Source organism: Python bivittatus, unplaced genomic scaffold (assembly GCF_059951505.1).
Source record: "Python bivittatus isolate LINGU-HERP-01145 unplaced genomic scaffold, Pbiv_v1 ctg000020_np1212, whole genome shotgun sequence".
In the NCBI taxonomy this organism is placed as follows: Eukaryota; Metazoa; Chordata; class Lepidosauria; order Squamata; family Pythonidae; genus Python; species Python bivittatus.
The window spans coordinates 54,858,322-54,872,940 of NW_028277030.1; the positions used below are offsets into that span (position 1 = coordinate 54,858,322).

Below are 14,619 nucleotides of genomic sequence, written 5' to 3' on the forward strand. Positions count from 1 at the left end.
TTGCTTGTGTAGCCAGGATGGCGTGACAAGGTTTCTTTCAAATAGGATTCAGCACTCAGTCCCACAAACATCTTAAACAGCCTTCCCAGCCCTTTGGCCAATATTTGTTTCACTGCATAGGATCATATCTTTGGAAATGACCTTAGAGACCATCTAGTCCAATCTCCTGCTGAAGGCAGGATCTGCTTGTTCTCCTAAAGAGGAAGACTTACTTTTGCCAGATCAGTGTGATTCCTTTTTGGGCCATAATTCATCAATGAGGATTGGAAGTGGGGCTTTAAAAGGGGTTAAACAAATTCACGGAGAACAAGACTATCTTCAGCCAGTAGTCCTAAAATGTTTAAAGTAACCCTGGGGGTCCTGCTTGCAGAGAAACGGGAGAGCTTTTGTTGAAGAGGCTGTATGAATGCCAAGCCATTCCAAAGGGTGCTGCTTGTTAGTATGCCTGGACGTTTTGGATCACATTAAGGAAAACAGACAAAAGCACTCTAGGGGTCTAAGATACTCCATCCTCCCCCAGTTAAAGGCTAGGAAGACCTATTGTGGGGCATCTCTCAATTGATACCACCTGACACTCTTTGCTCCTGTGAAGGGGTGACAAGGAAAAGAGACCGAGTTATCCCCTGCCAGACTCTGCAGAGGCCTGCACCCTTTTTCCAGCCTACTCCCCTCCAGTCAGGTGGTGCCATTTAGCTTTCAGGACTTGGCTGTTGGGCTGTTCCAGGGTGCCCTTTCAGCCTGGAACTGCAGCAGCTTTCCTTTTCAAGACCTGGTAGGCAAGTGGCTGCTGCTTTGACTTTGGAGGATTTCCACACCAGATTTATAATGTGGTTCAGTCATTGCCATGGCAATCTATCATTAATGCAGACAGGGTTTATATTGCTACGACGAGGGCTGGGTGATGCCATAAATCGCTAGTGAGGAAACCCTCTCGCTGACCTTTCCTCTTAATTCTTATTTGACCCATGAGGATTTCTTTCTTCCCAAGTGAGGGAAGAGAAATTTGTGACTTTTTTTGAGCAAAGTGAAATACTTCAACTGGGGAAATCCAAGTACCCCCAGAGTGTGGTCCCCTTTCAAAAAGCACCTAAGCTCAATCCGCTTCTGATCCACAGCTACTGGCATCTGGTACAAGTTCTGAGGGCTTCACATTCAGGGCAAGCAAATGACCTAATTCTTGTCATTTGCCCATCAATGCCACTTGCCCTGTTGCTACCTCTTACAGATGCCCATGACCTCAGCCCTCTGCAAATGGGACCGAATCTCAAACACCGAGTGGCCGTTTGTTTCAGGGGAGGGTCTCTATTGGTTTGACATGAGAATATAAGAGATTGCAAGCACCCTCAGAAAGGGCATCTGCCTAGGATGGTCAAAAGAAGCAGTTCTGCCTATTTTTTAAGTGCACTGTTGTAGCCACCATCTTGACTTTTTTGACCATGCCCTATGGACATCCCTGGTCCTCAGGCACCTGTGTCCGCTGAAGTGTGGATGGAAAGGAATAGATGCAGGAAGATAGCCTCTTTAAAACTCAGGCGAAGCAGCCAGATTTGGACCGAAACTAAAACCAATCTTCTGAGTAAGGTTTATGCCATGCAGTTGTTCCCTTTGGGTTATTTGCTTAATTAAATGTGTTTTTACTCTAGTTTGAAAATAGTCTTCACATCAATAAATGAAGGGTGGCCTTTTAAAAAAAGGGGGGGCTTTTAAATAAATAAGCCCTAAGCCCCGTCACTGTGGGGGTGGGGATTGCCAAACAAAATGCTGTTCTGCTGGTTCCCTGTCCTGCAATTCAGTCATCTTATCCAATTCCCACAGCACCTGGCCTTAGGCATTGGTGCTACCAAAGGTGGCCAAATGCTGTGACAGAGAAAACCTGCCATTTTTTTCCAAAATGTAAATAATTTTAAATTATTTAAATTATAAATTAAATTATAAAATTATTTATTACAATTGTAATTGTAAATAATTACTCTTTCTAGTGTACACCTATAAAAATAAAAAATAATTTACTTTTACATATCAATAAACATACGAATACACGCACGTGCACACACACACACACACACATATATCATGCAGTTTGATTTTTCTTATCCAGAATCAGTTGAGCACCGTAGTTTAGGATGCCTGGTGAAAACAAAAGCAGGTTGCGCAAACACAATTTTCTCCAAATAAAGACTGTTGTTAGTAGAATCATGGGTTATTATTAGAGAGCAGAATCATATTTTTCCAGGACAATGCGTAAACTGGTTTTATTGGGCTGTAAAATGCTATGACTAGTCAGATTTTTCATGCAAACAGCAACAAAGATATTTTTCACATTTCAGCCAAACATCCATCAAGGGAAAAACAGAGGCAAAGACATTATATCACCACGTGGTATTACTCACACGGCCGATGATCTGCCACCTTGATTATGAATATAATTATGATTTTAAAGGCTTATTCTGGCAAAAGACAGGCTCGGTTCCTCCCTCCCTACACACACACACACTTTGCCAATCAGTCTGATCTCTGTTTTCCTCGGCCATAAATCTTCTTTTGGAGCAGTTATGCAAGGGCTTTCGTTCTGCACTTCACATTTCAAGTCCACATCAAAACTTGAAATTAAACAAAGGTTAGCTTAAATGAGAAAAACGTCTGTAAGAAAATAAACACTGAAACCCAAGGCTCAATCATTTCTCTGAGCAGCAAGAAAAACAACATTCAATCACCGATCCACGTGGGAAACGAATTTTGTTTCCCCCTTCTACCTCTGAAAATAATCATGCCTTCAGTGCTGAAAAACTAAGCGACTTTTATTAAGTAATTAATTTCAGAAAATAATTTTAAGTGGTGTAGACTTAAGTGACCGAAAAGAGCTGAACAAGAACTTCTCCCCACTTCGTCCAAGGAAGTGAGATTTATTTCTGAGCAGATGTGCAGTTGAAATGTGCCGCCATTATCAGTAATTTCAGGAATCAAATTAAGTCTACTCCAATTTTTCTTCTTAAAAAAAATAGTAACTAAGCATGATGTCAGCCGCCTGTTTAATTATTCGTTTTCAGAGACGATAGGATGATTCTGGCAAGGTTTTATTATTTCTGGATTAGTGGGGCATATTAGCATCGTAGGAAGAGCGACCACAACTGCAAAAACGAGACAAAACCAGAAATGCAATCACCGCGTCCATTGACTTAAATAGGAATTCGATCATATTCACTGAAAACCGCACGAAAAATAGCTTCAGGAGTTGTTGTTCCACCGTAAATTGCGCTTTTTATTTTTGAAAAACCTCAGAAGCAATCGCACGAATAACTTCATTCTTTATTCCGCAGTTTCTCTCAGCACCTCGGAGCAGAGTTTACGCTAGCGGACTCTGTTGTTGTTGTAATTAGTATTCTTTCTTTACTAGAACCTGGAGATCCAGCAATGATCTGCACTTAGAAGGAAGGAAAGAATGCGGGGCGCAGACGTTTGAGTCCCAGGACCGGGCGAAGAAGGAAGCGGTTCACTATTTCTGCCTGCCCAAGCTTTCCTCGCCTCAGCAGCACAGTCGGGGGCAGGGGGTCCCTCCCTTTTTATTTCTCCCCTGGCTAATCTGGACCGACTCACACATCCTTGCCCACCCTCTGCAGATCATCCCAGGTTGGCTTCTGCTCTACGAAAGCAGAAGTTCAGAGGAAACCAACGTCCTCGGCGTGAGGGCTGCGATTTGGCTTCGGAGAGGCTCCTGCCGCAGTCGAGGCCTCTCTCCCTTCTAGGCAGCCCTGCGGTTTCAGGTCCAGTATCTTTCCCCCACCCCACCCCCCCACCCCCGCTGCTGCCCCCCTCCTCCTCTGCTTGGATCCGAAAGCCTTCCGGATCTCTAGAGGACGTTTTTGTTAGTTCTCCCTGGCAGCTCTCCGCGGTGAAAGCATCAGACGGGATGAAAACTCCACACTTTTTTTTTTTTGGGGGGGGGGAGAAAATAGCACCTTGTTAACTTTTTTTCCCCTTAGTTGAGCGGTGAAAATAAAGCAGCCCTCCCTCTCTTTCTCTCGAGCTCTTTCCCACAACAGCAGCCAACCGACGACCGCTCTTTCCATCCTTCAGACTCCTTCCATCCCTCCACCTCCCTGCTCCCTCGGGGTTATCACCCGAAAGGGGGGCTTTGTCAAGGACCACTGTGCGCACTCTCCCTCACCCTTTCTCAATCTGGCGCCCTCCAGATGCGTTGGACTACAGCTCCCATCTTCCCCACTGGTGCAGAACCAACCCGCGCACTTCGGCCCTGCAGATTAGGGATCCTGAGATTTGACCTCCGCGCACATTTGCATGACAGCAGGTTGAGGGAGCCTGTTCTACGACTTCGACCAGGTTACATTTTAAACGAGGAAAAGTTGCTGCTAACTCCCCTTTAAATCAACCCAGAGCTCTGTAAAAGAGGACACAAGCAAAGGATGACAGTGTATACGCCTTCCAAGGAACCAGATTAATAACTTTCTGTGTTGGATTGTCACGTTTTCATTTTTAGAAAAGAATAACCCAGGGGTTCTACATGCATACCTATCAGTATTAAACCAGTCTTCCTAGCAGGCAAAGGGATAATGCAATTTCTTGACTTGTCCTTCCTAAACAATCGTTAAATGACTCTAAACACTGCTTAGCAGAAAATCCTAAGAGTCCGTTCCCAGTACAATGAGTGCTGTGCATTTGCAGAGAACGAATGTATCAAGCTACAGCTTGGGGGTACCAATTATATTGAACGAACTGGACTTGCTCCACGGAAGATTATGGCAAAATAAAATGGGGAAGTTTTAAGAGAAGCCACAGATTTCTTTCCATTTTGTAAAAGCTGTTTTTGGCTTCACCTCTGTGGATGCGATGATGATGATGATGATTTCTATCACACAGCAATGATTAAGCCGCAGCAGGACTAGGGGGCCTTCTAAATCATGAGAACTCCTCTCGGATCCACTGGCGTTGCACCGCTTTCAAATCTCCCTTTTCCCATTCTAACGACCGAAGACCTGTCTGATCTCTGAAGCAGTTTGGCGGTCCAGGCCCCGAGTCAGGGGCTGACGTCAAGAGACGAACCCAGCTCGGTCTTCGCGTCACAGCCCTGTCTAACCTGTGACTTCCAACCCACCTTTCAGCCGGTGCTTTTCGCTGGGAAGGCGATCAGCCCGGCTCCTTCCTTTCAAATGTATCTATCTTCTCCCTTACGCACAGTCGGGGAGGGGGGATCGATTTCCCTGTGATTTCAACATCGGTGGGAACTGAAACTCCAAAAGTCCCCTAGGGACCTGTTTCACCGCACAATCTTTCGTGAGGCCACCTAAGAGGAACGTCAGATCACAAAATGTCACCCCATGTTAGAGAGTAGATAAGAGTCCCAATTAGGGGGTGGGGGATCATGAAAGAAGAGATTCTTATAAGTAACTGCAATCTACCATTGCCGGACCTGGAACTCCGTCTTCTCCCGAGTCATCCCGGCCACCGGTCATAGCGCTTCTCGTCCATTTCCGGCGATCTCCCCCCCTCCCCGGAGCTCTTGCCAAAGGACTGACTTTTGTAGAGTGAGGGCTTAACAAAGAGCGAAGGACAGTCCTTGGCTTCCAAATCGGTCGGCATTGTCCAGTGATTTAGGAGTGACTCACTCAACCTGAATGAAAAGGAAAGACGGCGACAGCCTTGAATCACCAGCCCCAAAAGAGCGAGGCCGGGAATTTTAAACTAAAGCTGCCGCCGCGTCTTCTTCGAAAATTGGTGGCGTTGTATTTATGCCTAACTCACCCTTCCCCCGAGTTCCTCTCCTTCTCATTTAGGTGTGTGGGGATTCGGAAGGGGCTTGCTCTATCTCCAAGGTAGGTTCAAAGCGAGGGGGTTACTTCACAGGTAAATAGGTGAGGCCCTTACAAACAAGACGGAAGGCAACTGCCACTCAGATCCTCCTTGGAAACAAGTAGGCTTCACTGAAATCGATGGGACTTAGCGCTGAGCAAATACTGGGAGGCCCAGTCTGTAAGGCGAGGATCCTACCCGCTTGCTGAAAGCAAGAAAGCTGCCTGGAAATCAATGGGATTTATGTCCAGGTGCGTGTTTAGAATCCAATATCTCGCAGCTCGAGATGTAGCTTTTTCTCCTCGCCCAATTCTGGCCTGTATCGATTCTCACCCGGGCAATCAAAGCCTCTGCCCGCTGTCCCAACCCACCGCCTTTTCTTTACTCCTCGAAGTTTTCTTCAGGCTGGTGCCCCGGATTCCCTGCCGGCTGGGGATGGCTTAGCCCAGCATCTGTGGAGGATCCCTGGTTAAGAAGCCTGCCGTGAGGAGGAGATGGGTGAGAAAGAGAGGGCTACCAGGACAATTCTCTCTGAAGAACAAGAGAGACACAAGGCAAACACGGGATCAAATCACGGTTGGGCCGAAAGAAGAACCAGAAGGGAGACAGATTGCAGGAGAGCTTGCCTGAGAAGGTGCTACTGCTTGGGGTAAACGGAAGCCACCTCCGGCGAGCAGGGGACTTGTCCAAAGCGGGATTGATTTCAGGGAATTCGAACGCTTTAAAAGCCGGGGCCGCTTTCTGAAAACTCGGCTGTGTACACAGCATACCCTCTTAGAAAAAAGTACCGCAAGAAATCAATTTATCTTTAGTCATCCCTCGTCCCGCCAACCGCTTTACGCATGGCAACAGCTCTCTGGCTGCCCCAACGCAACTGCTCCAAACCCGGGTGCGCTGAGCCCAGCGGCTTCCACTGGCTCATACTTGGCCGCCGTTAATCCCCCAGAGGCTCAACCTCTCCTCCCCAGTCCGTTTCACCCCCTTCCTGCCCAGATATTCGGCGGCTTTCCAAATCAGGAGGAGCTGGGACGGGGGACCCCTTCTCCTCTGTCCGCTCTGATTGCTTGCAGGCTACAAGCCACACCATATGCTTCTTCTGATCGAACAAGCCCGCCAGGGAGGTGCGGGTAATTGAGCAGATCCGCTGCGAAGCACGCACCCGAGGTAGCCCGCCGAGATCGAAAAAGCGGGCAAAGCACGGCTAATCATCTTGGAGAAGCTGCACGGGGCCTCACCCACTGGCTCAGTGCCATCCGTTCCCTCTCCAAATAATAATAATAATAATAATAATAATAATAATAATAATAATAATAATAATAATAATGATGATGATGATGATGATGATGATGATGATGATGATGATGATCGTCAAAACAACAACATCCCGTTTAAATTCACCAGAAAGGTAACGTCCCGCAAAGCTCTCTGAAGAATGCAAGTATATTTTTAAAAAAAAAATCTCCAACGCCTTTGCCTCCTCTTTCTCTCAAAGGTGTTTCCAGACAGATCGCGCTTAACGCTAAAGCTCCCGAGCCCGCTTACTGTATTGCTTTCCCAAGGCGATAGCACAATTCGGTCTCCGCTGAGCGGTTTCGGTCTCTGGGTAAACGCATCAGGCAGTCCGTGGAGGAATGCTACGTTTTCTCTGGAGCGCGCCTACAGGTAGCTGCAGACAAGCTCCATTAAAAGCAAGACGTTTCCTTGCGAATAAATGGTTTTCTTCTCTATCCCGCTGATCTCCACGCTGTAAACCTCTTAGATTACTGTAATACACGAATTCTCGAAATCTTTGGCTACCTCGTACAAAAACTGCTGGAATGCAAATGGAAACCTTACTCCAAAATGTCTCAGTACATAGCAAGCCTATAGCAATAACAGCATTTGCAATTATCTTTCGCTGAGGATGGTCATGATCCAGCTCAAATCAAGCACTTTTGTCCTCCCCACTTTCCTTTTGGAATCGTTGTTTAAGCAACTCTGCTGCTCTTGAAATCAATACTTAAAGGAACATAACCTGGATCTCCTGCCATGAAAACAGCTTGATTTCCAGGCCAATACACTGAATTGGGCATTGTCAAATGGGTAACAACTAAAATCCCAGTTCCAAGTCTACTTACTTTGTTGTTCTAATTATTTCCAGTGAAGCCAGATTTATTTCTAAGTATGTTCTATGTTTACATGACAAGCTTACTCAGAAAGAAGTTCCATTTTAAAAGATTTGTAAAAATTTACTTCAAAACAAAAAGGATAAGGATTGGGTTTCTACCAAATTCCAACCTGATAAATTGATTAAAAATGCATTTCCATTAACAGATGTGGAAAAACAAATACCTTTCCACTGTTTTCTATTCTGATTCATAACAACAACAACAACGACATCCTGTGAATTCAATCAATGTATTTTATGTCTATAATATAATGTGTCCATAAATTCCCCTGGGAAAACTGCAAACCTCAATAGGCATGCCCATCATTGCTGACTTTTCTAGTCTTTTACTAGAATAAAATTTTAAAGTAGTTACAGATCCCATTACACAGAACAAATCTTCTGGAGAATTTAAATCCATTGAGAATAAATTTATCTGCCAATCCTGTGTCAACTCTCCTGGTAAATCTACATAGGATTGGCTGGTTAGACTATTCCCAGTGTGGATAAATTCCTGAAGTCTTCTCTGGTTTTGCAGAATTACCTGGGGCCTTTACTTCACATAACAATTTAAACCACCCAACTTTAATTCCCAGAATTAAGGTCCACTTCACCTAGGATTCCCCTCAAGTTAGTGTACATAGGATTTCAGTCGAGAGATAGTTTGGATTTGGGCTCTGCAGAAGAAAATTCTTTTGCTCACATTTCACTAGAAATACTAATTAAGCATCCTTACACTTGTATGTTCTACCTACTTGTAAGGATTTTTTTTTTTTTAAAGCCAGGTCAGAGACCAAAGGTGAGACTCATACTCTCGTTTCTTGGCTCATTTTCTTCGGTGTGGAGTTCACTGACTCTTTCTCACTCTGGTTTTGATTTCCATCCTGTGCCAAACATGACAGCAGTATTTTCCCACCCTAATGATAAGAACATTTTTCTTTGAAGGATGCAGTATGACTTTCCCAGCGGAAGGGGCCTTATCAATTTTTATTCCCACCCACCCACCTGCACACAGAAGAGTGACAAGGACTGTGATTTCTGTTTAGTCTCCAAATGGGGATCCTGGACATCCGATCCAGATGTGCCACATTCATGCATATTCACATTTGAGATTTCTTTCTTGTGCATCTCTCTTTCTTCCCTCCCTTGGAGTTGTGTCACTTTGGTCCACACAATAGAAGCCAGGGCTTAGGGTCTGGATCAATACTGAGCTTGGTATTAATTCCTTGCCTTCCTTCTCCCTCCTCCCAAATTTTTCTATCGTAAATATTAGAGAGTTGCCCTTTGGGGCAATCCACGTGGCTTGACCAGGGAGGGAGGGTGGATGGGATGGCTTGTTTGTTTTAGTCCCTGGAAGTGGCAGCTGCGCTCCCAGCTTCATTGTGTTGACAAAGGTGCCTCTGGTTCCCCCAACCAAACAGGTCCTATGTACTAAAGGGGAAAGGGTTTAAGGAGGAGGAGGAAGTACCAGACAAAGAGGAAAGTCTCCAGAGAACTTTCTGCAAAATCCACACAACTCCTGTCCCGAGAGCAGTTTTCACTGGACTGCCTAGTTAGTTGTCCTGGAACTTCTCCTGAGCGGACCAAAGAGGCAGAAGACAATGGTGGCCCAGCCAGAAGAATCACCCTGATTGGTTCCACTCTCCCTAGGGCACTAGAGGGCTGAAAGGCTCAGGAGGGGGACCACCTACCTTCTGGGAAGACCACCCTCATTTTTAAGTAGCTGGTAGTGAGTCGGATGATGGAGGCCTTGTCCAGTTGCGAGGTGATGGCCGAAGGCAAAGGCAGCAGCTTGGCCAGTTCGTAGAATTCGCTGTTTTCTTTCTCCCGCCTAGTCCGGGCAGCATTTTTGGACTTCTCTTTCATGGTGCTCTCTTTCCCCTTCTCTGCGATCAGGCCAGCTCCGCAGATGCATCCAAGAAGGAAGGTCACTCCCAGCAAAGCATCGCCAGCTCCGTTTGGCTTGACTTGGCGTCCCTCTGAGCCATCTCCGCCAAAACCTCCGGGGCTGTTGTTTGGGGCGGGGGGGGGGGAGGGGGGGAGTGCAGAGTTGCCTTACCAGCTGAGAAGCAGCATTATGAAACCCTCGATTTCAACAAATCAGCGGACAAACAACCAAGAGGCGAATCCAGTGGAAAGAACCCCAGAGCACCTGGCAGAGAGGCCCACCCGTGCGCAGTTGGATCTCAGCAATGTAGCCCCAGGACCCTGGCGCTTCTCTTCCTTCTCTGTTGGCCAAAGTAACTCCTCCGCCAAGGAGACATCATAGCACCTCTCCTTTGCTCATCTTTCCTCTTTTGCAGAATATCCAGGCTTTGGGGTGCAGGCCTTTGGCAATCGGCCGACCCAGGCCCCCTTCCTTCAAGCAGCTGTGAAGACAACAGTGGCGGGACGGGGAGACAGAAAGAGCCAAAGGTTAATATTCTGACCCATGTCCTCTTTTGACCAAGTCTTCGAAGCGGGAATTCCCTTGCCCATTTTTTAAGCCCACGGACACATTGTCACGACTTACTTTTGAAGGACTCTGCATAGGATTCCGCTATAGGCGTAGGACGGGGCTGCGAGGGGAAGACGGAGGGAGACTGTCGCTTTTAAGCAACGGCTGGAAAAGAAGAAAGTTGGGGGGACTTAAAGGCCCTTGGAGCCTCCCGTAAGGAACTGCCGTGGGGAATTGATACCGGACGGGAAATGCGGTATCTGTCCACTTCGGCTTCGGATCTGGATGACTCCAAATAACCTTCAGCATCGCTCCAGAGTTTTAAAAAGAATGTTCACAGCAATAATTCCTGGGGAGAGGCCACCCCCTCCGGACTTTCTCCAGAGCTAAGAGATCGGCTTCTCTTCGTGGGATATGGAATTTACACAGAAGTTGTAAGGAGACAAAGGGCCCGTTCGAATTACCGTGCACGCCTGCTTATTTAAAACGGTCGGATACCGATATCTAATTTCCCCATTTCCTTCTAGCGGCCACTCCTTCTTTGAGGGACAGTCGGCTTAATTTAGCTAAGCCACAAGCCAACCACTTCCTCGTAAGAGTGCAGCTGAACAAGCTCTCCATCCACAAACTATTTAGGCCTTATTGCTTTGCTGGACAACCTTGTACGCCTTCGTCAAAGTCCCGTTTGAAAGTCATTACAACGAGTCCCATCTTAAACACGGAGCTCCGACTTAAACACTTCGAGGATGGCGACCCCTACGGTAAATGAAACCAGCTGTCCCACCTGCAGGGGCGACAGGGCAGGAACCTTTTCTCCCCCTGGAGAAGCCGAAGCATAACGCAAGTGATTCCTCACGGCTTGGCGTGTACCACTCGCCCCGGTTTCCGAAATCGCTCTTTTGCAATATTAAAGTTTTTAAAATGGTCCCCGCCTGCCTTCCCTCCCTCACTCCTTTCCCCTTGTGCAGAGATAGAGCCAAAACGCGCATCTTTCATCTAGACAAGCAGCCCAGAAGAAGAACGAGGGTGACTCTTTGTCGATCCAAAGACAGAGTTACTTTCCCTCGCCCACCTAGTCCCCCCTCCCACCCCAGCAGCCTCTGGGTGTCTCCTCGTTTTTCCCTCCCCCAGCTGCGCCCCCCTCCACCTACCTGCGCTCCCAAAGCCCAAGGTGACGATTGCGAGACTTTAATAAAAATCAGGGCGATCCGTCAAAAGTTTCTTCCCCCACAGCTGGGAAGAGAGATCTGTGGCTTGTCATCCTCTGGTGTTGCTGCCCGGCTTGTCCAGGACTGTAATCGGAAGGAAGCGACAGTTAATGAGGAATCCTTAATTTTCAGGCTGAGAAATGCCTAATAAACTTCTGGATAGCCGAAAGAGCTTTTTACCCAACTTCATTTCTCAGCCGTGCTTCAGTCTCGCCTGGCCTTAATGCCACTCACATGGCGAGCTGGCTTCCTATTGGAACAGGGCTCCGAAAGGCCGCCCTCTTACTGGTTGAGCGGCGGAGTAACGTCATCCATTTCTGGGCACACCCCCTTTTACCCTTGTGCAGGCCTGAAAGCGCCGGTGCCGCGTCCAGTTTGTGACCTCTCGGCTCCCGAGTGGATGCGGGAAGGACACCTAGTTCGCTCCTCCGGCGGAGTCCCAGAGAATGGGCAAGGAAAGCACCCGTGGGCGGGGAGGGGCCGAGCCGTTGCTGCTGCAGTCCCAGGAAAAGGAGCAAACTGGGAACAAGTGGCTCCTTCGGCTCTCTCCTGCGAGGCACTGCTCAGTCAAAAAAGCCTTTGCTTCTGGCAAGAGGGGACGGGGGAAAGTTTGTAGCAAAGGCTTCTCTATAGCCATATCAAAATGTCGGCTTCCCCGTGAGCAAATGTAGATTTTCCATCTAGTCTTGCAGATCAGGCGGCGCCACTTACCGGCGTAGGAAACTGGGGAAAGAATGCACACGTGCAGTTTAGTAATCACGGATCCCGATGTTTAAATGTATTCGGTGGTGGAAGGCTATTCCATTGCAAGGTCTTGTATCTTAGTTTTTTTTTTTTAAACCAGCGTTAATGTACGAACTAGCCGCAAACATGGACTTTAAATCCAAAAAGGCCTTAAATTTATTTCATCCAACTAAATACCCGAGAGATTGCAATACAGAGATTAATTCCGAAGTTCGAGTTGTACAAACGAATCCGATTCTAAGTACTCGGAAATGAATTCCACAATATTGGAAATGTGCCGCCAGGAATTTCTGCAGAACTTCTTTCCAGATTAGCTGAATTTGGACTTGAGGTACTTTAACTTGCTTCTTCGGGGAATAGGCAATATAACAGAAATGATTTTGGATGTCTTACAACCCGACCTTCCCCAATGCATCGTTTAAAAGCCTCTCTTCTGAGTTTCAAGAACAGTCCCACCCACAGTTGGGTGGTTAATTTCGCCAGGCTTGATGATTTAATAAAATGAAAAATTTCTGTTGGCAGAAAGTGGGGCTTCAGTTCAACAGAACGGCTAAACTCTCTCACACACACATTATCCCTCTTTAAAAGCAGAAGGTAGGAGAGTAGGGATCCGGGCTAGAAAGAAATGCAATACTGGAAAGTTGGAGACAGAATTTCAGCCAACCCGCGGCAGCTGCTCCTTCCTGAAAAAAATCCATTGAGTTGAATGGGATCGATTCTCGCGTAAGCACGCAGGGTTTCAATCCGACTTTCCTTTTTCAAAGGGCAAGATTTCAAAAACCTAATAATTTAGCTTCGGCAGCGCTACAGATCTCTCAAAATGCTCCTTCTTTACTTTCGTCCGTCCACATCTCACTCATCTTGAACTGTTAAAAAAAATCCAAAGCAAACAAGCAGACCGATGTACCCTCGCACATGCGTGCGCATAGAATGCATTGTTTTGTGGCTGAGTATTATGAATCTTCGCATGCCTCCCTGCATGGATACAGGGCCGCCTTGATCATAAGGAAATTTAGCGTCTCCTAACACAAATCTAGTGCAGAACATTGTAGTGAAATGTTCCTGCAGCCTCCTGTCAGATGTGCGAGTTTAAAATATTATCTGCTCGGGTTTTTAAGGGAGCGACGGACACAGGCCCCGCTCCGCCGAGGTTTGAACGGCTCAAAGCTCTCTTGGTTTGTGCCGGCCCCAAGGATCCAGGTTCTGGATGCGAGCCAGCCTGAGGAGATGGCCGTCTGCTTACCTCGCAGAGTAGTTCCAAAAGGCGTTCCGTTCCCCTAGTCCGGTGTTTGTTTTGGACAACAGCTGTTAGATTTAGAAATTGTGCAAGGGTGCCTTTTGGGGTGAGGTGGAAATGTTCTCCGAATGCGTTGGTGACGGCCAGTGCCAAGTAAGATTATACCCCATTAAGTGAGATCGGGAAGCGAAGATTCCTATTCGGCCAAGCTGGCTCGTGAACACCGGGAGGCTGCGTGTGTGTGTGCGCGCGTGTGTGTGCAGGATCTGGTTTACACACACATTGAGCCATAATGTTTTGTTTCGGCTTAAGATATTCTATAAACCGAGACCTGTGATTTGTGGCTTACCGTGAACCCAAGCAAATATGGCTCATTCAAGAAGCCATGATTAGCGCGGTGTGTGAACCCGATCGTGTAAACGGTGTATGTAAGATTGGAGTGTTCTTTTCCTAAACTGTAGTGCTTTGAGTCTTTGGAGACAAGCAGAGTTAAAAGTTAAAGAAATCTATTAAAGATACTCTCTACCACTTCCGCTGCGACATTCATTATTCTTTCAAAGTTCTGAAAGTTAGGATGCCTTTACGTGGATGTAACAAGTGTTCACACTTCGAAGTCAAACGCAATTCCCACCCAGCCGATCAACCGATTTCTTCAAGTGTGATCTTTTTAAAGGTACAGGTGGATGGATTTTAGAGCCGTTTATTTGAAAGTCCAATTTTCCATTGGCATACAATCCTAATGCACGATTATTCGTGTTCATTTGTCTTAATGGGATTTCTAATAAACACGATTAGCGAGTCAGTATACTGCAACGTTGGATCCGGATCGGGGAGACCGATTTAAATCCTATTTGACCTCAGAGCGGACTGGGTGAACCTGGACCAGTCTCTCTCAGTCCAACCTACTTCCCAAACTGTTGTGCGACTGAAGTGAAGGGAGACCCCTCGGTAAGGTCTCTCGAGCTCTCAGAGGAAAATCTGAACACAAATGCAAGCAGTAAATAAATAAACGATTAGCATCTGCCAGCATTTTGGCAGTTTA

General features: G+C 46.8%; 1 protein-coding gene across 1 annotated transcript in view; it reads right to left on the reverse strand.

The window, feature by feature from the left end:
- Positions 1–11,809, reverse strand: part of SIM1 (SIM bHLH transcription factor 1) — a 73,958-nt gene extending 62,149 nt beyond the window's left edge. Inside the window, exons 1-3 of the mRNA XM_007421587.3 lie at positions 11,777–11,809; positions 11,540–11,680; positions 9,643–10,320 (exon numbers count right to left, since the gene is read on the reverse strand). Coding sequence (XP_007421649.1) covers positions 9,643–9,817 — 175 coding nt within the window. The 5' untranslated portion in view covers positions 9,818–10,320; positions 11,540–11,680; positions 11,777–11,809. The remainder of the gene's footprint in view (positions 1–9,642; positions 10,321–11,539; positions 11,681–11,776) is intronic.
- Between the last annotated feature and the right edge of the window lie 2,810 nt (positions 11,810–14,619).